This window comes from Notechis scutatus, chromosome 3, assembly GCF_049901735.1.
Source record: "Notechis scutatus isolate UNSWTSFEM ecotype Mainland chromosome 3, rNotScu1.2, whole genome shotgun sequence".
NCBI lineage: Eukaryota > Metazoa > Chordata > Lepidosauria > Squamata > Elapidae > Notechis > Notechis scutatus.
This window is the reverse complement of record NC_142011.1, coordinates 52,794,024-52,814,946: the sequence shown is the minus strand read 5'-3', so window position 1 is coordinate 52,814,946 and position 20,923 is coordinate 52,794,024. Positions and strand designations below refer to the sequence as shown.

At 39.5% G+C, this 20,923-nt stretch overlaps 2 protein-coding genes across 8 annotated transcripts in view; one reads left to right on the top strand and one right to left on the bottom strand.

The window, feature by feature from the left end:
• The window catches only part of BRPF3 (bromodomain and PHD finger containing 3), a 43,250-nt gene extending 40,839 nt beyond the window's left edge, over nucleotides 1–2,411 (top strand). For all 7 annotated transcript variants that reach the window (XM_087959906.1, XM_087959903.1, XM_087959902.1 and 4 more), the window contains one exon: nucleotides 6–2,411. In XM_087959906.1, coding sequence (XP_087816032.1) covers nucleotides 6–189 — 184 coding nt within the window. In that variant the 3' untranslated portion in view covers nucleotides 190–2,411. The remainder of the gene's footprint in view (nucleotides 1–5) is intronic.
• Nucleotides 2,412–3,793: 1,382 nt separating this feature from the next.
• Nucleotides 3,794–11,321, bottom strand: LOC113418780 (armadillo repeat-containing protein 12-like). Its single transcript, XM_026677860.2, has 6 exons — nucleotides 11,153–11,321; nucleotides 9,074–9,222; nucleotides 8,366–8,500; nucleotides 5,450–5,623; nucleotides 4,554–4,625; nucleotides 3,794–4,168 (listed from the first exon to the last, which is right to left on the bottom strand). The coding sequence occupies exons 1-6, from the start codon at nucleotides 11,289–11,291 to the stop codon at nucleotides 3,806–3,808; spliced, it is 1,032 nt and encodes a 343-aa protein (XP_026533645.1). The 5' UTR covers nucleotides 11,292–11,321; the 3' UTR covers nucleotides 3,794–3,805.
• Nucleotides 11,322–20,923: the final 9,602 nt, after the last annotated feature.

Here is a 20,923-nt window from a genome sequence, read left to right as displayed (position 1 = left end):
TGTAGGCAGTGGCTTCCACGAGAAAAAGTTCTTCCTCTTGGAGTAGATGACACTGTGGACAAACTCAAGATGCTGGAAGGACGGAAAACCAGTATCCGCAAGTCTGTCCAAGTTGCATACGATCGTGCAATGATTCATATGAGCCGTGTTCGGGGAGACCATCCTTTCATCACACCCAATTATCTGTAGGAAACTTGTACTACCCATCCTGTAGGAAGTAATGTCTGCATCTACAGACAAAGTAGATCAACTATGACCTGAGGAATATGGGATTTTCCTGCCGACAAGATGATGCAATTGCCACATTTGCATTCTTAGTAGAGACACGGTATTTCCAACAGCAGGAAAAGTTTATGTTATATACTTGATATGTGCCAAAAAGTCTGCCTGGTTTCTTTCTGAACATGTTTCTCAAAGGATCCAGGACGGAAAGAAGTGATGTAGCAGCTTGACCTAGTAAGAAGATGTCAGGAGAAGCTACACTATAATATTGCAACCCTGGCAGAATCTTAGATAATTTGCTGATTGGACAAGAAGCCCAACCAGACTCTTGAGTTTTTAAACTTCAGCTAGTCCTGAAGCAGCTGTGGAGCTTATTGCTTCTGTTATGAATTGAGGGTCTTTTTGATGACTCTTGTGTGCCAAATGTTCCCTAATATTCACCATATATTTTCAAGTTATTTTTGAAAAACACTGGTCCCCCCTCCCCCGTGCAATTATATTTGCAACCCTGTAGAAAACTCTAAATTTGTATATGTTTTTATGTTAGAGATTACAATTAAAGAAAGAAAGAAAGAATATTTTGGGGTAATGCCCCTTTCCTGATTTTGCCTCATGCTCACATTCACAGAGCTTTAAATATGAAGAAACCCCTAGGGAGATATTTTCTGTGATTTTTACATTTCAATTTCAGATTCGTATACTTCTGAAAATTGATAAAGTAAATATTTTAAATGTTATTTTACAAATACTTATGCTGCTAGAACATTGTTGCTAGATATGAAGGTTTATTGTGAAATGAGGAAAAAGCAATCTTTATGGTATCGAAAACATTTCCCACCCCCCATTGCCCCCGTTCATGAACAATGTCACTGAAGCCCTGTCTCACTTGTCATGCCTGTTCTTCAGAAAACCACAGCATTCTGTCCATTCTGTAGGAGTTCTAGACATGGAAGCAGCCTCTTGTTTACAAGGGAGCATGCATAAAAATCTCTTCCTTATATGCATCACCTTATTTAGGTTTGGGCCATTAAGCATCACATTGACATTTAGAGTTTTTTTTCCAGCTTTCAGTAGTAAGTATCTGCTTATACAGCGTGCCATATGTACTTTGACGTATGCAGCGCTGGACTAGGGCAATCATGTAGAATCATGATTCCTCTTTACCTGAAGAAATGAGAATTAAATTGGAATGTGTTTGTCATCTTATTCACCGGAATTCCCTACAGTCACTCTTGACCACCCCGTAAACACTTCAGCGTTTGCTTTCATACTCTCTGAGCTTCCGTTATTGGGATCTGTTAAAAATACAGCACAATCCTTTGGAGAAACCTTTTTTTAAAAAAAACTTGCATACAAAAAGAGGAAGAGCTGAACCCTGCAAATTGACAGTGCATTTCATATTTGATTTTGTGAAGTTTTTTTTTTTCCTTTAAGAATTTCAAACCAAAGGTACAGAGCAAGATTGTAATTTGAAAACCATTCTCTCCCCCCCCTTTAAACTTTATTATTGTTATTTTCTTATTAAGAGATTATGGGACAAATGTTATTGTGCAAAAATCACTGCCATTTCTAGTGGTCTTTTTTCAAGAACCACATCTTATACATTGGGACATAAAAACACACTATATGGGAAATATCTGTAACATAAACAGAACATGAATAGGAATCTTTTTTTAAAAAATAGTTAATATCTCAAGAGTGTGGTTCCAGAAGGAACTTTTGTATATAATTGTAAACTACTGTTCTAAATTATTCAGGCCAATTGTTAATCTTTAAGTCCTCAGTTGTGTTGCTGGGTCTTTTGTATGCATACATAATTAATTTAAAGAAACATACATTTTCCCAGATTGTAGCCTGGCTGTGGACCTGTGATTTATGTTTAACTATTTTAAGATCTTGCATTTTAATTTCTTCCAATTTCTTCAATTACAATTTAAGGATTTGAATTGGCTAATATCCTGCTGTTGCTATGGGACCTAAACGTGACTTGTCAGTCTGCTGTAAAGCACAGATGGCTCTATTTATTGTAGAAAGTGAGTTTATTTGCTTTCTAGAACTGTTTATATCAGATGGAATAAGAAGTAATTAAATTCTATGCTTGTAAAGAAAAATGCTAATTTTACCTACTATAATCTGACTGTCTGAAACTATATTTTCTCTCTGAGAAATAAATGTTCTAATGTAAAATATCTGATTGGACTATTTTAGCGGGAGAAATTTCTCACTTGAGTTGGACTCTGAAATGAAATGATTTGTGTATTTAGAAGATTTCTGAATAGCTGCTCTTGAAAACACCATAAGCTATTTCAAAGTACTTTCCTGTTTCCAGATATACTCTCTAGAAAACCATAAGGTGTGGAAAAATGATCCCCAAGCACAAACAAAGCTGTTGTAACTTTATAGATATGTTAATGTACTTCCGCACTAGAAGAGCTGCATGCCAAAGCAACTTTGCCAGTGAAATAGCCAAAAATAGGATCATAATTTATAGTTGGGGCACAAAAAGGGCAGTTATATGCCAAATTGATAAACATAATGCATACTGATTTCTGAAGCGGTCAGCTCAAAGAACTTACTTTGCCCCATGAGTATTTTAATTTATCAGAAGTTAGTACACGAGATCGCCTCGCCATCCACATTGGACTGTTTCAAGATGGAATATATTAGGGAGGAAAGCCACGTATCTTGTTAAAAATCTTGGCTTGGGACTAATCTTTATCCTTTCTGTCCATATCAGTTTGGGCGATTATGAGAGAACAGGCCTTTGAGAAGGATGTTTATGTTTTCACTGTATTCTATATGCAAACCTCCAACTACTGGAGTTTTCAGGTCTCGTATTATACTGCTTGTTCTTCCATTTCCATTTTTCAATCCAAAGGAAATATGCATGGGCTGGGATGAATATAAGTGTGAAGTGATACTATATGGGGGATTATACTATACATTATATAAATGGTGGGACAGGGAAATCCCATGTTTGCATCTTGAGTAGCTTTACATTTTCTTTGATTTTCAGGCATAGGAATACATACCTGTGATTGGTTTACACTGATTATGTTTTTATGTTGGATGTCATTTTTATTTATTTATTAAGGCAATTTATGCGACCAACCAATTCACTCATAGTGGACTCCAGGTCTTACAAAAACCCCAGTACAAAATCCAATAAACCCTCATCCCCCTGGCAAGAACAATTAAACCAACCACCCTGGGGTCTCCAGGCCCAGTGGCAAAACCAGGTCTTCAGGGCCTTTTGAAAGAGTGCCAAGGTGAGGACCAATTTTATTACTGCAACGATGATGTTCCACAGGGAGGGAGCCACCACAGAGAAGGCCCTTCTTGGTTCTACCAGTTGGACCACCCTAAGCAATGCTGTCACTATTGCTGTGTTCTGGGATATTACTATTGAGGAAGAGTTTTACTGGTGCACGGCCACTAGGATTGCTTGGCCTCTTGACTGAATACCAACCTGCTTTTCTCCTACGTACACTTTCCAATTTGAAAGATTTTATCTTTTCAAAAGAATTGTTTTCTTTCTATACTTCTAAAGATAATTTAATTCTGTGTTAAATTCTGCAAGGATCTAATACATAGGTTCAGCATCGGGACTGTCAGCGTTGATCTCACAGAAGAATTTGCTTAAATTGGTGCTCTGGGTGCCAGCTATTTCCCCCTCCTCGTTTAATTGCAGTTTCAGAATAACTCTGCAGGCTTGGATCTGCACTTCTTCCTCGGGATGAATGATGAGGGAGAGAAGACAGTCAGCTAGCCGAGAATTGTCTCCAAAAAGGACCTCATGGAGTGACAACTCGTTGTATTGCCAGAGCCCTGATTGGTAGTGGGGAGTCAGGCGACCCTCGCAGAGCCGTTCCACGAGCACTAGCAGCTCAAAGAGGAGGCTTCCAAGCTGGGAAGGTTGGAACAGGCTGAGGAATTCTGGATGCACCTTAAAAAAAAAAAATGAAATGAAATGAAAGCCTTAAAGAAAAAGATAAAACAGACTGTTCATGTCCTACTGGCTAACGGATTTCATCTTTTGAAGGTAACAGACTTCAGATTCTTTTATAAGAAATGATCTCATGACAGGAAAGATGTATTTCGTTTTCTGAAGTCTGACATACTCCTTGTTGGGATGCAATCCCTAGAATGTTCAGATAGCAATGGGAATTGCAATGTCAGCATGTTTGGAAGATACACATTATTGCTATATTCCAATTACATATTTGTTTATGTCTTGTTTGATTAAATAACTCATTAAAAGCTAATCTTGATCTCAAGTATTTTACTTCCTGTCCCAAATATCCCTCTGGGAGTAGGGAGGAAATCTTTACCTGGCAATTCATAATATCAAATAACAGTTCTTCCTTCTGGGCTAATGTGCTAAGGAATTTTAGAATCTGCACCTGAAAAAAAAAAACACACAAAAACTTTCAGGCCATATAATCAGTAAAGGTAGGGTGCTTATGTATACCATGGCTTCATTATGCCCTCCCCCCCCAAAAGCTGATATTAGGAGTTTGGGTTTAGAGCAAGGGGGTCAAACTAACGTCCTGGTAGCATCACATGACATATCGGGACTTTTCCCTCCCTTTGCTAAACCAGGCATGGCCAGCGTGTGACCTATCTGGCCTGCAGGCTGCAAGTTTGACAGCCCTGGTTTACAGCAATATGCTCTAAACCAGGGGTGTCAACCTGGCAACTTTAAGACTTGTGGACTTCAACTCCCAGAATTCCTCAGCCAGCAAAGCTGGCTGAGGAATTCTGGGAGTTGAAGTCCACAAGTCTTAAAGTTGCCAAGGTTGGACACCCTGCTCTAAACCAGTGATCCCCAACCTTTTTTATGCTGCGCGCCCGGTATCCGGCAACCTTTTTGGCGCTGCCGGCGCATGGCCATCTCTTTTTGATGAAAAAGTGCTTCCGGTGACCTCACCGGAAGCACTTTTCATCAAAAAGATGGCGGCGCCAGCGCTTCGGTGAGCTTTTCCGGTAGAAATGGCTTTCTACCCGGAAAAGCTCACCAAGCGCTGGCGCCGCCATCTTTTTGATGAAAAAGTGCTTCCGGTGAGCTTTCTACCCGGAAAAGCTCACCGGAAGCACTTTTTCATCAAAAAAAGATGGCGGCGCCCAGCAAACCAGCGGCCCTGTAGGACTTGTTCCACGGATCGGTCCCGGTCCGCGGACCGGTGGTTGGGGACCCCTGCTCTAAACAGTTCATGAACCATAGTACCTGAGCCAAATTGGTCCCCATCTGCAGAATGTCCATTAAGGTGGGCAAGAGCTTTTTCAGGAGAGGTTGCATGTCATTTGGCCACGGCAATCCATTCAGTAATCTTAGTCCAGCAACATGTATATCGGTATCCCATAATTCAGTGATAATTTCAAGAATCTTCGGCATGAATTCCTGCACAGAACAAAACAGCATTTTTTAAAAATTTGGAATAATAGGGCAGAAATCCTTTGTTTCAGAGGTGTCCTGGGCCAGAGGCTGCATTGCAAAAAGTAGTGAGTGACATCAGAACACAAAATGAAACTGGATTCATTTCACTTACATTCTAATTAAATATAGTTAATATGATTACCCTCAAGTCATGCATTTCATAATTTCCCCCTTCAATCAGATTAATAATTACAATTTGATAACACTTAGAGCTTTCTGGGGATGCTGCATGCACAGTGAGCCTCAGGTAATTTCTTACTATGTATCATTGCAAACATCATTTGTATAAGAACTGATGCTTTCATTTTTTTCATTTTTTTCATTTTTTGTTAATCATTAAAACACTAATATTTTACTATAAATAATGATTTTTTAAGAAGGATTTTCTTTTCCAAAATCAGAAAAAGCATAAACACACTGGGTGGTTCATTTTGAGGGCTCTAGTAGCAGTCTTATAATAAATCTTATTCTTGGAATTGTTTCATTGATTAATAATTATTTAGTATTCCAGATGAGCATTAGATTAAAATATAAATAGAACAATTCTTGAGCACTAGAGAGTATCACGGGAATAGTTTAATTTCAGGTGGGAAACAAGCCAAGAAAAGGAATTTATTTCCTGTCCTTTGGGAGGAAACATTTTTTTCCACTCTTGGTTTCACCTTCTGGAGAAGAGAAGTATTATCCTTCTAACACCAGCTTCTGAAGTTGAATTTAGAAAAAGAAGGGAAGAAGAGATGGAATCCCACAGGAGGAATGTAGCATCTTGCAAAGTCACCTGTTCTCCATCATAGTTGGATGATGAAAGGAAAGGAGTGATTTCTTTGGAGGACTCAAGAGCTCCTTGAAAGGACACTAATAGCAGTGTTTTCCCACTTAAGTGTAGCACCAGTGTCTCCATTAAGGCAGATAGGAAACACAAGTGCCAAGACCATGTAAAATAAAGCCATTAGCAAACAACTACAAACTCTTGCAGACTCTGAAGATATGCAGAGTATTAGGAAGTTACAGGACTTCCTGTTCTTGAGAGAAGCTGCAAAGATAATAGCTGCTTAGGGTAAACCCCAGTGCACCTACAGCTGTCACTTTCTAGCTGCCTCCAAGTTTGATATTTGTGGAACACAAAAATACACTAAAGTTTTGGCAAACAAAATTATTTGCCACCTATAAACCAGATGATCAACAAAAATGGGGCTCATTCCAATATCAACCAGTGGTTAAGTTAGAGTATTTACTTTGGCACATTCATACACAAAGCATCTTATAACTTGCCCCAAGAAAGCTATGATAGATCTCTTCTCTCAGCACCATTGCTGTTGTGACCAAGGATCATAGTTGAATTTATCATGGATAAATCTTAAGCAGACCAGATGATGAATCTAACAGTCCCAGTTGAAAGAGGAAGCGATTCCAAGGAGATTTAGAGAACCAATTTGTGTATGGTTTATTGATGTAATATTTTTCTAGTTGTGAGCTCAATTAATAAAGGGTTGGGTTCATTAATTGCAAATTGCAAGGTTGAAATCAAAATCAGATTAACATTTCTTGTTGGGACTCATTTCTGGTGATACAGTACTTTATGTTATGCCTAACTACTGATTATGCAGATTAAAATCATGCAGCTTTCTATAATTTATTCTTCATGCAGCAATTAACATATTCCCTTGGAAAATTTGGGCAGTTTTTTCTGGAAGATAAACATCCCTCCCTCCCCCACCCCCACAACAATTTATTTGTTGTTAAGTCATTGGTCCATGAACATTTTATTTGTATTCCAAATATATTATGAACATTGATCAATTTTCAATTTCCTAAGGATATCCTGTGTGTCCTGCTTTTGCTGTGGGGAAAAAAAAACCTGTATTTTTTTGAGAGTTCAAAACATAATTTAGTATCTGAAAAAAGAACCAAACCTCCCATACATAACCTATTTGTTACCAGATTAATTACAGTTGGAAATATCTCTTTCTAAATGTTTCTTGTATTAGATATATTTAGCAAAAAAAAAAAAGTACACAACTCACTTGTATGCTAAATGCTTTGTTTTGATTTTTAATGCATTTAAAGTAAATCCACTGCAAACTGTACATCCTACTATTATATAGTATAAAAGAACACATCTAACCAGGAGCTGAACAGCAAGTGGAGATCTTCTATCATAAGGAAAGTCTGATTCATTATGGCTAGCAATTACATTACAGGTAGGGAAGAGACATGTGGGTGGGGTGTATAAACAATATTTTCAAATATGTCCATGGTTTCTTTCACAACTACCTTGTTCTCCTAATTTGATGCTTTTGCTGAAATGCCCATTACAAATGACTTCAATGACTACAAATGACTTCAATGATACCATTGAAGTGAGAAAGAGGTTCTTTTTCTTTCTGGAGTGGTTCTTACAGGTATTCTCAACTAACAACTTTCAAATAGTGCTGCTTCCTGCAGTTCCTACAGGTGAGCTAAAGTTATTATTTTGGTTGTTTTTATTGAAAGTACAGTCATAGATCAAATTTTATGGCCAGCATGTTTACAGCTCTTCTCTATTTTGCTTAGTATATGCTTTATCTTTGAAGAAAATTCACAGGTGTAGCTTCAAGCTTATAGATGACAATGATCATAATATCAAATGACAATCATTCACGTGTGATTTGATACTGATAAATGTAGGCGTCTAATACAAAAATACAGTACTATACAAATTATCACCTGAATTCTGATTCTAAATTTCCAGATGCCAGCAAAAGCCTTGAGAGCATGCATTGTCTGAATCTTGACACCCATGTCTGAATCGTCCAGGAATGAGGCCACAAGTTTAATATCCTCATAAGTACATGCAGATGCCTGGGGAAACAAATCAGAATTAATGTGTGTAGATGCATGTATGGCTAAGTTAAAACAAAGCATAAGAAAGTATCTTCAATTCCATTATAATACTTTGTAACTTTTCACATTCAAATAATGACTCAAACTTTTTTATTTTAAAAGATGTGAAGTAACCAGTTATTTATTTCTTATTTCCTATTTATTCCTGGCTATTCTGATTTCCAAAGTCAAACGCATCAGAGCAGCTATCATGAGATTTAAAAAAAAAGATCCCAAGGAACAGTACAATACAAGACAGACTTATAAAGAATCCAAAACTTATAAGAGAAGGAGTCAAACAAATTAAGGAACATATGTCTGAAGCTTGCCAACTAAATTTATTTTTTTATTATATTAGTATGATAGCTGTGAAATAAATTTCTTGAAGTAGGGAGTTCAAGAAGTGGGGAGCTCATGCAGCAAACAATAATGTGCCTTCATATTGCTGTGTTTGGTTTAATTATGCTTAACTGTGTCAGTTTAAAAAACACACTACCAGTTGGCTCATTCTTCCATCCTTGTATTGTACATCTTATTATTCTGGACTCTCACCTCTGATTCCAGTAGATAAACACAACGGGTGATTCCATGGAGCATCATATTCTTGGAGTAAGCATCTAGCTTTGGGTTGAGAGAGAGCAAAAGTCTTCTCAGTTCTCCAGAGTCCACCACAGGTTTACTCTGGTGAGCTAAAGCAAGTTCTAGGAGTGAAAAGGAGAGTAGAGTAGAAGGAAGACAAAAATGAGAAGTGATCAGGGAACTTAAGTGAATGGAACTGAATGGAGTACAGATGAGACTCAGTAAAACTGGTGATATATTTTGACCAGCTTTCTCCAACATGGTGTTCTCCCAACATGTTGGGTTACATAATTTCTAAGCAGCAGAATGAAGCAGATTCCTTCAGAGTAGTGGGCAGAATTAAGATAAAATCAACACTTGAGTTCACACAACATGCTGAAGCATCTTGAACATAGTTTGTTAAATAAACAACAATAAGTTATGTTTACATGTCATGAAGAATAGTTTCTAACTCATGATTCTAACATTATGTATGTCATGAACTAATGTTGTTTAGATAACAAAATATGAAGAACTAGACCATGGCCTAATGTAATATGTGTTGGGGTAATTCCCCATTAGGAGCATGAGCGCACACAGGGAGACGTAGTGAGAGTGGTGAAGAATAACACACAACCAGCACACAGATACACTGTATAGTAAAATGTAGGTTTTTACTTCCAATAAAACCATTAAGCAAAGTTCAACAAAACAGTCCAAGTCATTCACAGTTAAAGCAGTCAGTTTTCAGTCCAGGGATAATCCAATAATAAAGTCCAGTATCAAAAACAGTTCAGTAAAAGACACATCAAATCAAGAATAATGATGATCAGCAACAGTCAATAGGAAAGGCAGGAATGGCAACACGCAGCAACAACAGAACAGAACAACCCAGGTTTCTGGCTCCATCTTATGGCCATTTGAGGAACCACACTCAATTACAATTTTAGCATTCCCTTAAAGAGACAGTATTAAAATGTCTATCCTGGTTTATATATTTTCCAACCCAACTGTTAGATGACTTACATTCCTAACAATATGTAACCTCTGAGAGAATCATTGTTATAAAAGAAACCATGTTGCTGTCTTTTAAAGGTCAAATATATTAATGTTCTCTGTCCAATCTGGCAGTATTCAAATGGATTAGACTACACCTTCAGAGAACAGTGTAGGTAGATGACCAGCCTGAGCTTGAGGAAGGGTCAAAAGCAACTTGTGACCATTTTTCACAGTTACGACCTTTACAGCATCCCCATGATCACATGATCAAAATTCAGATTCTTGGCAACTGGTTCCTATTTATGACCGTTGCTATGTCCTGAGGTCATGTAGATCAGTGATCCCCAACCTTTCTTATGCCGCGGCCCGGTATCCCCAACCTTTTTTATGGCGCGGCCTGGTACCGGCATTAGCTGGGCGCCGCCATCTTTTTTTGATGAAAAGTGCTTCCGGTGAGCTTTCTACCCGGAAAAGCTCACCGGAAGCACTTTTTCATCAAAAAGATGGCGGCGCCCAGCAAACCAGCGGCCTGGTAGGACTTGTTCCACGGACCGGTACCGGTCCGCGGACCGGTGGTTGGGGACCCCTGATGTAGATCACCCTTTGCAATCTTCTGACAAGCAAAGTCAATGGGAAAACCAGAATCACTTAATAAATGGGTACTAACTTATCAACTGCAGTGATTCACTTAACAACTGAGGCAAGATGGCTCGTAAAAGGAGGGAAAACTCACTTAACAAATGTCTCACAACACAAATTTTCGGCTCAATTGTCATAAGTTGAGGACTATCTGTATAGGGAAAGGGAAAGGCCTACATTGAGTGAATTTTTGGCAGAGCATCCAAAAAATCAATTTTACGTCTGATTCATACCACATGGTATCACACCTCAAGTGGCTTGGCAAAGTTTGATACTACTTATTTGAAGCACAATCATAGGTGCTAGTGATTGGTAGCTGACAGTTAAACCAAGGTTTCAGAGAAACTGCCATGTAAATAAATTAACTCTTATCACAACCACTTCTGAAATGGAAAGCAAAATACATTGATATCTCCCTGAATCCATATTACTCACTGGCTAAGGGAAGAGGCTCTGGATTATGAGGTGGACTCTTGATCCCTTCGATGATGGTCTTGGCCACCAGGAAAATAGCCCCAGCTCCTGTAGCAGCAGACACCATGTTTCTTGTTGTTACCAACTCTAAATACTTCATTTCCTCTTCTTGAATTCCCAGGGATCCAGATTCAGCCTAGGCCCTGACCTTCCACAGATCCTTAAATAGGAAAGGTTAGATGGATCATGCATGGTTTATGACATCACCAGGTTCCATCATGACATCTACAATACATCATGAAAGTAATGAAAAAGGAACAAGAATATTTTACTTTTTAAATGTTGCCTATACTCTTCCTCTTAAGGAAGAGAGGCCTGAGTTTCAGATATTGGATAAGACTGTGAAGAACCGCTAATAATAAGTATGTGGATTATCTATCATCTGGTTTCCATGCTAAACTTAGAATTGTACTGGTTAGAAATTAATAATATACTGTACATTCCATTTGATTTGCTTTGGACATGAAATGTTAACTTTTGAATTAATGGTATGACTTTTAAGAACCTTCATATGGCAATCAGTGTGATAAAAGTATGTATTGCAACTCCAGTGTAAGTCTGTCAACATTAGAACATCTAGCCAGCACAAACTTTTGGGAAATTAATTGGTTTACTACAAATCCCTTAAATCTCACTGCACTCGTGCAGCTCCTCATGCAATCCATTGAAAAAAAATCACTCCCATAGCAATATATGTGGGGTTTAAGTTATAGGCGCATACCTACAATTTGGAAGACACTGGCCCATACTTTCTGACTTCCATTTTAGTCCTTTCATAAACCTACACCTTCAGTTCCATGCATTGATCCATCACCTTCACGCCATCATACCACTTTTATTCAGATATACTGCATCTCTCTACTTGCTGTTAGTTTTAAAATCATACAATAGTCTTACAAGGTATTTTGTGCTCTCTCTGGGATTAAGTGCACAGAACTTTGGCAACTCTGTGCAAAGTCAACTTAGAGGTAGCCTGTTTTCCTGAACAAGTGGTCAAAGAAAGAAGGAAAATGTGTGAATTTTCAAAAACAGCAGCTGCTTTCTTGAGAGATTGAATCCTCCAAATATGTTAGATTGCAGACTGAGAAGTTATAATCCAATACAGTATGTTCACATAATGCCAACCCGGAAATGCTGAGCAGTACACGTGGAACAGGAGCTCTTCATAATGATGGTTAGTTCTTCGTAACAATCCCTTTTTTCAGTCCGTTGAATAACCTCATAGAATCCCAAATGGGAGGTTTTCCGCAATACAGAGAGAAAATATCTGACTGCTAACTGCTAACTGCTAACACAACTACAGATGAACAAAGCCTAATTAGAAAAGAGCCCCAAACCCCATGGTTGTCTACTCATTTAGCTACCAGAAACATTCCCTTACTTGTTAAGGATGATCTCTTGATGTCATGCATTTAACCTCAAGAGGGTGCACTTGTTCAGAGTTAGAAATGAGAGTAGACTTATAGAGGCGGCTGCTAGATAGGTTTGGTTGCTGTGGGCTCTATCAATCAAGAGGTACCTCAAGCAGTTACTGAAGGAATATGAAAAATAATGCAAACACCGCAACATTAATGTAAACAGGTGCCTCTAGCCTGCTCTGTTCAGACCATCTGGCTTGCTGGCACCAGGGCTAGAAGATATGTAGACCTGGTTGTGGAAAATGGTGCCAAATATTTCCAGATGCCTTTTGGGGAGGAGAGCTCCATATGTTTAGATTTGTAGAACAAGACAGTGGTAATACATACATGAACCCCATCCTCCAAGCTTTAGGCTTTGAGCCTAAAACTACTTCTCTTTTCTCTAATGCAAGTGTAAAAGATTACCTTGCCTAAATTGCAAAGTTGCAACATCATCTGTGTGGTCTATTTTACTTTTCTTTTTAGGAACTTTTTTTCATCTCAGGTGACATCTATATCACAAGGGAGGTTTAAGTCCTTTTTGATATATGTTAAATCTTGCACAATGGTAGCTCGGGCCTTCTGTTGACCAGCATATACATGCCACAGAACCTGGTTACTTGAACAACTGCCTGTCTCCCATAGCATTTCCCCAGCCAATTTGATTCTCCAGTATTGGTACATGTTGGGTACTTTGATTAAACAATGTCATTTATTAGGATCCCTGAAGTGCAGTTTCCTGGAGCAGTGCCTCTGGCATCTTCACCCATGTCTTTGGCAGGGGAGAGTGAAACCCCTCACTTCATTCTATCTGGTCTGTTGTGCTTGCCAACTTTTATCTTTATGTTTTATTGATTTGATTGAAATTTCTTTGTTTGATTATTGTGACTTTCCTCGAGTCCTTGAGAGCTGGGTGTCATACATATAATTAATCACCATCATCATCATTGACCAAATAGACTGAAGGAACCCAGTTACAGAAACTCATGTGGTCACCTGCACATTTTTTGCACTAAACAGTCAAAAAAAAGAGATTTTAAAAAATAAAACAAAGCACTTGTCAACTCAGCTGCTCTCTAGCAAAACTTAGAACGTAGGGAAGGCTCACCTTAGAAGTGATATGGAAAACAAATTGGATGAAAATGAATGGAAGATAAAGAGGCAATAATTTGCATGCCAGACCAACTGGCAACATGCTATTTAATCCAGTGCAGGTTTCCCCCCCTTTACAGATTACTTCTTAGTTCAAATCACCTGAAAAACCTCCTGGTCCAAGAGCATCATAAAAAGGAAGCTAACCACTGAAATACAGAGCTGAAATTCCTGTAAATCATTTGCAGGAATGACCCTGGGAGACAGAGAAAGAGTAGCAGTTAGACAGCCATCATGCCAAAGGTCACAGAAGGAAAAGGGGTGTGGGAAGTATTTCAGAAAAGACTCTTGCTAGTTTTCTGGAAAAAAAAAAATAAAGAAGGAAAGATTTGTAAAATTATGTTACTGTAATCTTAGAATAAAGTAGGATTAGTTCATTTGGGTGTGCCGATTGTCTGGACTACCTAGAAATTTCTCCCCTCGTTATAGGAACTGTAGGCTGAAGCATCCCCAGGAAAAATCTGGCTTGCCTGTACATGATGAAGACTTCATGCATATATTTGAGACTTTAATATTTGCGGTACAATACTGAGTTGCATGCAGGCAGCCTGTGCTCTTCATGTTATTCTAAGAAGCTCTGGCATATGGTGGGCAACTTTTACTCCCAAACCTGAAAAAGCCATTTTCCTCTCTTCATCCTGTTCTTTTGGTGTCTTCACAGCTTCTCTTTTTAGAGAAAGAAACCAAGAAATGTCGAGAAATCCCTCTTACTCAATGGCTCTTCTGTTGTGTTTCATATTCCACAACTCGAACTCCTGATAAAGTACTCTGTAATTAAATTCTTGTTCCTCCTAATAGATTTAAGTTGGGGGTGGGGTGGGTGAGGGCTTCCTCTTGAAAGGATCGATCTGCTTTCACTGATGAAAGAACTTGGGAAAGATATACTGCTTTTTCATTTTGCCTTTTGGGAGAGAAGGAAGCAAGGCTCGGTCTTAAAGACTATCTCCTGTGTGGAGTTTGATTAATTTCAGGGTTAAATTGCTTTCTCTGTCTTCCAGCCCAGCCAATCATCTCTGTAAGCATCGTTCCTCAGTTCTTACTGATGGAATAATAATCGTTGATATGAATAGAGCAGAGCTAAAGGCAGAATGCCAGGATGAGACACGAAGTGATCAGCTATCACAGTCCAGGTGGCATGAAATGGATGAGTAGACTATTTTCAAGCTGCCCTTTTGCATATCGTTGCACAAGTTAAAAATTCTCCTCCGGGGCAACTGTTTTATTTTACATGAAGGAAAAATGACATTTATTTTCCTAGACAGACACGATAGTGCTGAAGGTTTTCAGTGTGTTCATTTCGAAGACTCAGAACAATCGCCTTGCCTTTACCACTTGCAGCATCAAAACCTGATATCAGCATGTTTCATATTCGTCACCCAGAAGATCACTTTGCATATATTATTTTGAAAAAAAAAAGTTTTTCTATAGCTAATGATGATGATATAACACCACCCAGGAAATGCTTCCTTTGAAATGCCTTTCAAAGGAAATATATTTATAACTCTCTTAGGCTGGTGGGGTTTTACTCAGAATTGCTTAATACATTTAAACTCATTTTGAGAACGTGATACTTATTTTGTTCTAAAGCAGGGCTGTCAAACTCACAGCCCCACGGGCTGGATTGCATCATGTGCTGGCCACACCTACACCTGGTTTAGCAAAGGGGAAAAAAATGTCACGATATGTCATGTGACACCACCGTGATGACATGAGTTTGAAACTCCTGTTTTAAAAAGGATCAAAATGAGAGACTTTACAGTGAGTATGAATTCCTATGGATTAGTTCAGCCTTGCCACAACTTAAGACCAGGGGTGGGATTCAATTTTTTTAACAACCAGTTCTGTGGGCGTGGCTTAGTTGGTGGGTGTGGCTTGGTGGTAATGTGACTGGCTTGGCATGGCCAACTCAACATCACTCACATCGAGGCACACATCTCCTCGCCTGTCCTCTCATGACTGTGGGGATGCTGCAATAGTCATAAGTGTGAAAAATGGTTATAAGTCACTTTTTTCAGTGCTATTGTAACTTTGAATGGTCACTCCACACAAGCAAAGTACCAGCAAATGAGGGGGGGAAAAAGTTCCAGAGACAGGAAGTCTAGTCCTGCCAAGAATGTAAAAAGGGTTAACGGAGAGGCAGTTTCTGTAAGCAACACCAGAATGTTTCCTTCCCGCCTTACAGGATTAGGCCAGTAATTTCTTCTAACCACCGGTTCTCCGAACTGCTTAGAATGTTAACAACCGGTTCTAGCGAATGGGTGTGAACCTGTAGAATCTCACCCCTGCTTAAGACTGCCTTCATCCATGATTCATTGCTTGTGAAGTCCTGGACAAGTCTCAGGGGTTGCATGAGAAGGCTTTAGAAGAGATATTGGCCTAGGTGGGCATGGAATACCAGGAAGAGTCAAATGGTGCTTTTCCCAACTAACACATTTTATTAAAAAGCATAACTTTCATCAATTGCAGCTCAGTTCATTAGATGTACAGAGTGATTCGAAGGATGTAGGATTTATAGATGGGAGATGGGAGAAGGGTTGTGCAAATTCAGGTTACTATAGCTTATAAGTACCATCTCAATTATAAGTACCTTCTCAATTAACAATGGTAACATACTAGAATCCCATTTTGTTGAGACTTTTGAGACAGCCTGAAACCTTTTGCTGTATCAGCATCAAAATGTCTGTTTTTAGATGTTCAGCAATCCCTTACTTAGTGATGCTCTTAAAGTTTTCTTTTTTCAAACATATATGCAAAAGGCTATCCTGGTATGTTGAAAGGCTTGTCTTGTCCTTTTTTGCTGCTTGTGAGCATTTGCTTCAGGCTGAGTGATTGTCTGCATACAAGTAAAAGCCTGCTACCCAATGCCTAAGAAAGAACAAGGGCTGTCCAATATGGGCTGTAGTTTATTAATAATACGACTGACTTGAGTTATAAGTGACAACTAGCGGTGTTCTGTTGTGTTGCTTTAGTGGTCCTCTTTTAATAGGTTCCCCCCCGATAATCAGTCTGGCTCTGTTAATTTTCTATTGATCTTATTGTGTGAGAGGATCCTAAATGTCTGGTTTTATTCATTCAGTTTAGCATCTCCATCATATGGGTCGGAATAAATGTGGTTGTAGCACAGAGCCTGACTATAAATGACAGATTTAGTGGTATGTTTTGGGTAGAAGCTGAAACATATGGCATGGCAATCTATAGGTTCTCTCTATAACATGATGTTTGTGTCAATTTTTTGTGTAGTTCAAGAAAGTAGACTTGTTCTAAAGGTCCAATCTGAGGTTGATTGTAGGATGAAATTTGTTGAAATCATGATGTAGTTTGATGAGAGCTTTATTCCTTTGGGTCCAGATGAAAATGTCATCAATGAATCTCAAGTACTGTGCAAGAGAGAACTTTGGGCATAAGAGTTGAGAAAGCATTGTTCTAGGCCAGCTATAAAGATGTTATCTGACTTAGAACAATCCTGATGTTCTGCTACAAGAGGTGGGTATGAAAAAGTCAACAGGCAGATTGAAACAGAAGTACTTGCTTCTGTTTCACTGATGAGGCAGATTTTATTCACATGTTGTCAGGCAAATGGGAAAAAGAATAGTTATAAAGTGAATGTGATGAGAATCCAATGGTAGATATTCAAATGCATTGCTCGGTCTTTCATTAATTATTTTGAAGCTTTTACTGGTGGTGCAAACAGTGGGATGATTTTGCTCAGATTGATATTGAAATATTTTTCAATTCTGAAGGTGAATTTTGTCTTGCCTCATATTCCAAAGCATCCCCAAAAGCATTTATTAACTTTCTTTTTAAAAATACCTAAAATAAAACAACCTGAAAAGATGCATTAACATGCACTGCTTTTACAACAATTGGACCTTTGGCAGGTCTCATTCTCCAGAAGAGATTATCAAGCTCAAAAATTGCAGGCAAGAGCAACACCTGGTCCCCGAAATATAACGAGACATTCCAGTTTCCCCTAAGCAGTGAAGAGCGGTCCTGTGCTTATGAGCTGCACCTCTCCATGAAGGATTACTGCTTTGCGAGGGAAGACTGGCTCATTGGGGTGGTCGTGGTCCAGCTGCGGACCCTCCTGGTGGGCGGCGGCTGCAGCCCTGCGTTGCACCCCCTGCTAAGAAGCATCTCTGTGGATGAGGCTGGGCTGACAATCCTGCAGATCCTTTCTCAGAGGACCAGCGACGAAGTTGCCAAGGAGTTTGTCCGTCTCAAGTTAGAAACACGGTCCACGGAAGAAACAGCCTGAAATTCCAGCAGGGAAATGCAAACTTCCAGTCCCAAGAACCTTGATCTGTCTTTTCGATGTCTGACTCATGCATGTGTGTGCAAGTCTGTGGGAATGTATGACTCTGTTTCTGTGTTTGCCAGAACATAAATTCCTGTATTTGCAAGGTACGTCCAAAAGCTGTTAATCTTTTCTACATGTTCAGATTCTTGAGGAAAAAAATGGAACTGTTCCAATGAAGTGCCAAAACTGCAGCAAAGAGCAAAATTATGAACTGATTTTGTCTCATGACAGCCATTTCCTCATGGTGACTTCCTGTTTAACTGTCCTACAGCCCATGCAACCTCATGTTACTGCAGACCCATTTCTCCTGCATCATTTTGGACACTTGGCCTTATTTCCCTCCCATTTTATGCAAAGTCTTGCTTTTGAAATCCTTTTTCTACCATCTACAGGTGCAGTTACTTCAAGAAAGTGTTTGTAATTTTATAGTTTCTGATTTAAAGAAATGATTTTTGCATACAAACTTTTAAAAAGTGGAAATGTTTTATGCCGACCTTTCTTTCCCAGTCTGTCATACTTATCACTGTGAGGAAGAGCTGGCAGAGCAAGTTCTCAAGATGTCTGGTCACATCTGTTACCGATTCTTTAATATCTTGAGGTACTTTTGTTCTCCAAAGCTATCAAAGTAATTCCATACTTTTATTAAGGAATAATTCTGTCTCTGGGTTCAGTGCTTTTTGGGTCTGGATGGGTCCCAAGTGACATCATCGTTCTCTGGCTAGGGCAGAGAAGAATCAGGAGGATGTGCCTCAAAAGGATGACAGTACCGGTCGTACCAGAAGATTCCCGGTGAATGAACTTCAATATGGTGTATAGTTTCCCAGGGTTGTGTTGTGTGAAATCGTGTTGGACTATACAGGGTTAATTAGGTGGAGCCTGCTGGTGAATGGTTTCCATTCAAGAAGCAGTTTTGCTGTTAACATTTCTCACTCTGGCTGTTAGAGATTTTGTTTTTGATTCTTAGCTGAAATCTCAGTTAAGTGCTTTCTTGTTTTTATTTTCATAAAAGTTTCTACTTATGCAACATGCCTATGTCCTGCATGGAGGCAAACATCCATGTGATGTAAATATATTTCATGAGAAATTGTAAAATAAAGGCGGAAGAAACTGAAAAAAAAATTGCAGGGAAATTTCTCTCTCTGCAGACTATCTAAGCATTTGAAAAATTTGCATTATATGGAAAAACCATTCAGGGTGAATGGAAAAACCGTACAGGGTGAAATTGTAGTTCAGAAATGCGCCTAAGTGCAATGTTTGAATTTCCACCAGCTGAGCCAACTAGAAGGTAAGATATGGTATAGCTTACAGCAGTAGTTCCCAACCTTTCTGGGCCTGAGAACCACTGGCAGTAGCAGGGGAGGGAGGGGATGGCTTCATCATGCATGCAATGTAATCCTGTGCATGTGCAAAAGGAGTTTCGTACACTTGCCAGCCACTTGTGCAGGCCGGTTCCCAACAGGCTGTGAACTGGTACTGGTCCGTATACTGGGAGTTGGGAAGACTTGTCCTACAGGATAGTTACAAGCATTGAACATTTCAAAAAGAAGTGCTCTATCACCCCTTTACTAACCCTCCCCCCCATTGATTTTTCTTATAAGCCTGTTGTATATTAACTCCAAAGTGTTTTAACCCACCATTACAAGTGTATTTTTTTCTACTGGCTCTCATCATTTGGGCAGCTGTATCTATTTATGACACCATCACTGATATTCTCTAAGACAGGGGTCCCCAACCACTGGGCCCCGGACCGGTACCGGTCCGTGGATCATTTTCTACTGGGCCGCTGGTTTGCTGGGCGCCGCCATCTTGTTTCAATGAGAAAGTGCTTCCAGGTGAGCTTTTCCGGTTGGAAAGCGGCGTTTGGGTCCTGAAGGAATCCTCGCGCCTTAGTTTCATCGAAGGGGGGGGGCGGCTTCGAACGAAGAGCCGTCCCGATGGCGGAGGAGATTAAGAAAGCACAAAAAAGGTACAAAGGAGGAGTTGAAGGTGGCGGGGAGAAGCGGGGGACGGCTGGCTGGCTGGTCGCTCAGCTCGCCTTGCCTTGTCATGCGTGCTGATGCTGGTACCGGGCCGCAGATCATTTTGTGATGCCGGTACAGGGCCGTGGCACAAAAAAGGTTGGGGGCCACTGCTCTAAGATGTGTGGCTTTGATTAAGTAGCAGAGAGAACAGCATAGGGGCTTGTACTTCTGTTGCACATGCTGCTGAAGTGAAGCATTGGCCTGACTGGGTCAACCATCTTTGTAGCAGCCAGCTCACGTCCCTGCCCATAGAGCTAACAGAATATTCTCTAATGTGTCTGTCACTGGAGGTACAATACCTTTGGAGAAAGGCAATAATTAGTTTGAAAAAATCCTAAGTAAAACATTAATTTCCCTTTAATTACTTGTTGCAACTTCCCCTCCGCTGTCAAATGCTTCAGATACGCTCATCACCTTCCCCAGGCTTTCTGTCATGGAAAAGGTGCACCACAAATAGCTATAGACCAACCCGCCAGATGATGGTGGAAATCAGTTTAGGGAAGCAAAGATGTCTTGACCTCCTGTGATTTGTTTTTCCTGCAACGCCTTCCTTCCTTCTTTCTCGTTCTGTTTGATTCAGACAGAATTAAGATCTACTTCGTACAACATGGGTTTCATTGCACTTTGATTTATGACAAGTAATTAGTGAATCTATTTCTTTATGAAAAGTGCCTCAAACTTATAGAAGGGGGTGTATTCATGATACATTACTGGGTCCACTCAAGACATGTATATTTTTTACATCATAAGAGAATAATTATACAACCCAATATTAAAAAAATGATTTATTTGATATAGCTCTGAGAGCAGGCAAATTGAACTAGCTAGTATGACAGGATTTCACTGGGACAGCTGGCTTTTCTAG

What these genes read in the sequence shown, in the direction of transcription:
- LOC113418780 (XM_026677860.2), bottom strand. Translation starts at nt 11,291, where the DNA reads ATGAAGTATTTAGAGTTGGTAACAACAAGAAACATGGTGTCTGCTGCT. An exon ending in AGAGCCTCTTCCCTTAGCCA is followed by an intron (nt 9,223 to 11,152) that starts GTGAGTAATATG and finishes TTTCACTCCTAG; the next exon opens with AACTTGCTTTAGCTCACCAG. An exon ending in TTGATATTATGAATTGCCAG is followed by an intron (nt 4,169 to 4,553) that starts GTAAAGATTTCC and finishes TTTTTTTTTAAG; the next exon opens with GTGCATCCAGAATTCCTCAG.